Here is a 4,592-nt window from a genome sequence, read left to right as displayed (position 1 = left end):
TCTTTCTCTCTCTCCCCCTTCTCTAGAATAAATGAATAAGCAGTTCCTTTTGTGGTTTTCCTGATGCTTGGTGAACTTGCTATTATTCTTCCAGCAGAAAAAGGATCAGACGCTCATATGAACAGATGTGTCCCTCCTCCCCAGCCCCACACTCACTCGCTCCCTTCGGAAAACAAAGGTGACAGGCCTGGTGTTTGACTAAAAGAGGCTATAAATCTTCGGGGGATATAACGCTATGTCTTTGCACGTAAAAAGTATCGAGGAAAGGAAACAGGTTAAAAAGCAAAGAGGCTTGGTAATAAATCACTGGCTGCGCTCGGTGTTTAACTCTTGGAAGGACAGGGCTGCTGTAAGAACCTGCCGGTGGAACAGACCCTTCTGCTGTGGGGCAAGAGGCTGGGTTTGGTGTGCGGGATGGAAGCTGCCCGCCCTGCAGCTCTGCTGGTTTCGCACGAGGGTTGAGCCCCCGGGGCCCCCGGCAGGAAGAAGCCCCGCAAAAAAGCAAACGCTGACCCGGCCGCAGAGCCCGCTCCATCCAGGCTCGGCCGTGTCCCGCTGACAGGGACGGGACAGGACGGGACAGGACGGGACGGGCCCACCCGCAGGGGCCGCGGCGGGGCACGGGGACGACGCCGTGCGGTCCGGCGAAGGGGTTGCGGCTCCGGAGGCAGCGCAACGCGGGCTGCAGGTGAGCGGGGGCGCGGCGGGGGCGGCCCCGCGGGGGCGCGGCTGCGGGTGAGCAGGGACGGGACGGGGGGAGTGGGAGCTGCCCCCCACCCCCGGCCGCGGCGCAGGAGGCCCCGCACTGCACCCGGGGCCGCCCCTCGCCTGCCCCGGTAGCGGCAGCGGGGCGATGGCGGGGCGGCGGCGGCCAGCCCTGCTGCTGCTGCGCTGCCTCCTGCTGGGGCTGCTGGGCGGCGGCGGCGGGGGCCAGCCCGGCGGCGGCGGAAGCACCGGCGAATACTGCCACGGCTGGGTGGACGGGCAGGGCGGCTACCACGAGGGCTTCCAGTGCCCCGAGGGCTTCGACACGGCGGCCGCCACCATCTGCTGCGGCTCCTGCGCGCTGCGCTATTGCTGCGCCGCCGCCGAGGCCCGCCTGGAGCAGGGCGGCTGCACCAACGACCGGCAGCCCCCGGACCCGGGGGTCACCGCCCGTGAGTGCCCAGCCCGCGGGTCCGGGGACGGGCGGGGATCCGGCTGCCGCAGAATGTCCCTCGCCCGGAGCTGCGCCGCTTGTTGTGCTCCCTGGCTTGGCTCGGCCCGGCTCAGCCCGGCTGGTGGGCAGGAGGCGGGAGCGGCTCCAGGTGCGCACAGGGGAGCGGCCCCAGCGCAGGGAGGCAGAGCCGGGGCCCGGGGATGCGCCCGGTGCTGTAACCTCCTGGTGAAAAAGGGCCCCAGCAGCTGGGTGCAGCCAAACTGGGAGGCGCGGCTGTATTTTGCGTTTGCAACAGCAGACTTCGCTGTGCCCCTTTAACTTTGTTTGTCCCGGCGGTAGGACGGGACCGCGCTGCTCTGCAGACACTCTGCGGGCCCCTTGAGGGGACCGACGGGTTTCCAAACAAAAGAAAACCAGCCCAAGACGGACATTGTGCACGCACTTTCCACTTGATCAGTGGAAGCGACTTAACAGCATCTGCGGCATTTGAGCCTCACCTGCAGATTGAAGCTGTTACCACAGCCCCAACAGTTTTCGTGGGTGCGGGACAGGGAGAGGAGTGTGATTCCTGAGCAAAATCCAACTGGAAGCAGCAAGCAGGACAAGGTGTAGACAGCTTTTGCAGTTGGTAACTATTAAACCTGTCAGCAGAAAGAAAATTTGCCTGGGATAGACAGGGTTTGAACTTGTAATTTTGTACTGATGATACGGTTTGCAAGATCGCTTTCCCGAGCAGCTTGGGGTGTTTGGTGGGACTGAAATTGGGTGAGGAGGCTTCATAAACTCTCTGGAGTTTTAATTCTGTGCAGCAGACCTGTTGCTTCAGGAGGCTAACGTGCGTGGCTTTTCTCATTCTCTCTTCTCCCAGAACCAATCTACGTTCCGTTCCTCATCGTGGGATCAATATTTATTGCCTTCATTATCGTGGGCTCGCTGGTAGCGGTTTATTGCTGCACGTGCTTGAGACCTAAACAGCCGTCGCAGCCAATACGGTTTTCTCTGCGGAGCTACCAGACGGAGACCCTCCCCATGATCCTGGCTTCCTCGAGCTTCAGGGCGCCGTCGCGGCAGTCCAGCACCGCCACAAGCTCCAGCTCCACCGGCGGCTCGGTTCGCAGGTTCTCCTTCCCCCGCGCAGAGCCAGGCTGCCTCGTGGCATCGCCGCCTCCTCCCTACACATCTGGCTGCTTCCAGGCAGCCCACGCGGTCCAGCTGCCCCAGCCGGCGGGATTCCTGGTGTCGCCACCGTACTTTGGGTATCCTCTCCAGCCTGAGCCTGCCCTGGCTGGGAAGAGCTGCTCTGACTTTAGTCAGAGCTGAAAGGAATTGTGAGGAGCGACCGACCGCAGCCTTCGGAAGTGCAGGGACTGCTGCTGCTGGGTGTCACGCTGACGTGCTCTGGGGTTGCAGAGGTCAGAACCCTTCCCGTGGGTGAGTTGCCCTTGCAAAGTGCAAAGGGCTTCTTTGGGATCTCATTTCCCAAACTTGGGTCGCACTTCCAACCGAATTATAAAATATTCCAAACAGCTGTGCACAACCCTGACTGCTCTGACTGTCCAGTCCAATTTGTGCAGAACTTGTTCAGAGAGAAGTAGAGAAACCGTGTTGGGATGCAGGTCCTTATTTCACGGTGTTCTAAATTACGTTTTAACCCTAACAGCTGTTAACTTAGTTAACAAACAGTGGCTGCGTTCCACCGATAGCAATCAGACTAATTTCATAAAGCAGCAGTAAGCCTCAGAAGTAAGAGAGGAGTAACATTTACTAAAGGAGCCTCCTGAATGCAGCTGACTGCTTCCCACTTCCACCAGCGGTGAAAATCAGCAGAATTTTACCACAGGTATCAAAAATGCTTAGGTTTTCTTTTTAAAGCCCACGTAATATACCTGAACATAACACTGCCTGTTTGTAGTAGAGAAGCTAGAGAAAACTAGTACTAACTAGGCTAGTTGAGAATGAGCCAGTCCCAAGCAGCCAGATCATTATCTATGAGAAAAAGCAGAATGTACTCAGCAGTATCAGTAGTAACTCCTCTGTGTAACGTTCTCAAACTGGCTTTATGTGAAAGCATTTTCCAGAAGGAAGTATTTATTGTTGGCTTTTGTTTCCCCCCCTGCTCAGCAATGTGAGGAAGTTGGAGGAACTGATCAGGAAGGGGGAAAAAAAAAAAGGAAAGAAAAGTTTTATTTGTAAAAATAATTGTAAAGACAAGCTTGTAATTTAAAATGTATTTACAGCATTGACAACACTAATTATTTTCTAGTCTCACACACACCACACACACAAAATCTATCAATAAACTGTGTGGTTGAAATGTTGTGTCTCATCTGTATGTCTCTGTGCAGGTAGTGCTTGATGAACAAGTTTCCCATTTTGATGGTGTAACTGTTTGGTTTGTTGGATTTTTTTCCTCCCCCTGCCCCCGTGTTAAAAATAGTTCATTTTTTGCTTTTGTAAATGATTTACAGCTCAAAACTGTACACCTGTTGTGCAGACTTAATGTGAAAGTCTGACTATATGGTGGACTAATAGATCAATTAATGCTTTTTATATGCAGCTGTGGTAGAGATGTGGTAAACCCCACGCTGGTGTAGCTTAAAACATCCTGCCCTAGGAATAAATTTTGTTTGCCTTCCATCCGAGTAAACCAACAAGCCAAATGGAAGAAGAAGGGAAAAACCCAAAGCCAAACCCACACATGGAAAATACACAAGAAAGAAAATGTTCTACATAGCAGGCTTTAGCTTAAATGCTCTGATTGTTAATTACAAACGAAAATCATGCTACACAGCAGTTACATGCTTTATGAGAGCTTCAAAAGCAGATTTCCAGGAGCTGGGAAATTAATTGTAAGTGTCTTGGCTTGCTATATTTTTTGTGTGGAACTGGTCTTCAAGACAGGGGATGGCTAAATTTTCCCCAGCTTGGCTGATGTGTCATGGGATGTAGATTCAGATTGGATGTTAGGAACAAGTTCTTCACCATAAGGGTGGTGGAACACTGGAACAGGTCACTCAGGGAGGTGATTGGGGCCCCATCCCTGGAGATATTCAAGGTGAGGCTGGACAGGGCTCTGGGCAACCTGATCTAGTTGAGGATGTCCCTGCTGACTGAAGAGGGGGTTGGACTAGATGACCTTTGGAGGTCCCCTCCAACCCAGACCATTCTCTGATTCTCTGATTCTATGTTTCATATTCACATGTTTAATGGATAAGGAATAGGGGACTGCTGAGTAACTTTTGGGAGAAACCATTTAATATCACAGAATCACAGAGTATTGCAACAGGTATCCGCTCTACTGTTTGGAACAGTTCTGTGACAGCTGCTGATTGTTCCTGCATGCAGCAGAAAGAGAAAGTAAAACAAACTGTGTTCATTGCAAATAAAAGTCTTCAACTAGTCTAGTACACCAAGGCAGCACAGGTCTGGAAGC

General features: G+C 53.5%; 1 protein-coding gene across 1 annotated transcript; it reads left to right on the top strand.

The window, feature by feature from the left end:
* Nucleotides 1–760: 760 nt before the first annotated feature.
* On the top strand, nucleotides 761–2,660 carry SHISA3 (shisa family member 3). The gene is made up of 2 exons (XM_054163705.1): nucleotides 761–1,157; nucleotides 2,028–2,660. Exons 1-2 carry the CDS (start codon nucleotides 854–856, stop codon nucleotides 2,477–2,479), a joined length of 756 nt encoding a protein of 251 aa, XP_054019680.1. The 5' UTR covers nucleotides 761–853; the 3' UTR covers nucleotides 2,480–2,660.
* Nucleotides 2,661–4,592: the final 1,932 nt, after the last annotated feature.

This window comes from Dryobates pubescens, chromosome 1 (assembly GCF_014839835.1).
Source record: "Dryobates pubescens isolate bDryPub1 chromosome 1, bDryPub1.pri, whole genome shotgun sequence".
In the NCBI taxonomy this organism is placed as follows: Eukaryota; Metazoa; Chordata; class Aves; order Piciformes; family Picidae; genus Dryobates; species Dryobates pubescens.
Note: the sequence above shows the minus strand (reverse complement) of the source record. Positions and strands in the feature narration are given on the sequence as shown.

Coding starts and splice junctions, on each gene's coding strand:
- SHISA3 (XM_054163705.1), top strand. CDS start 854: ATGGCGGGGCGGCGGCGGCCAGCCCTGCTGCTGCTGCGCTGCCTCCTG. Junction 1,158..2,027: donor GGACCCGGGGGTCACCGCCC/GTGAGTGCCCAG, acceptor CTCTTCTCCCAG/AACCAATCTACGTTCCGTTC.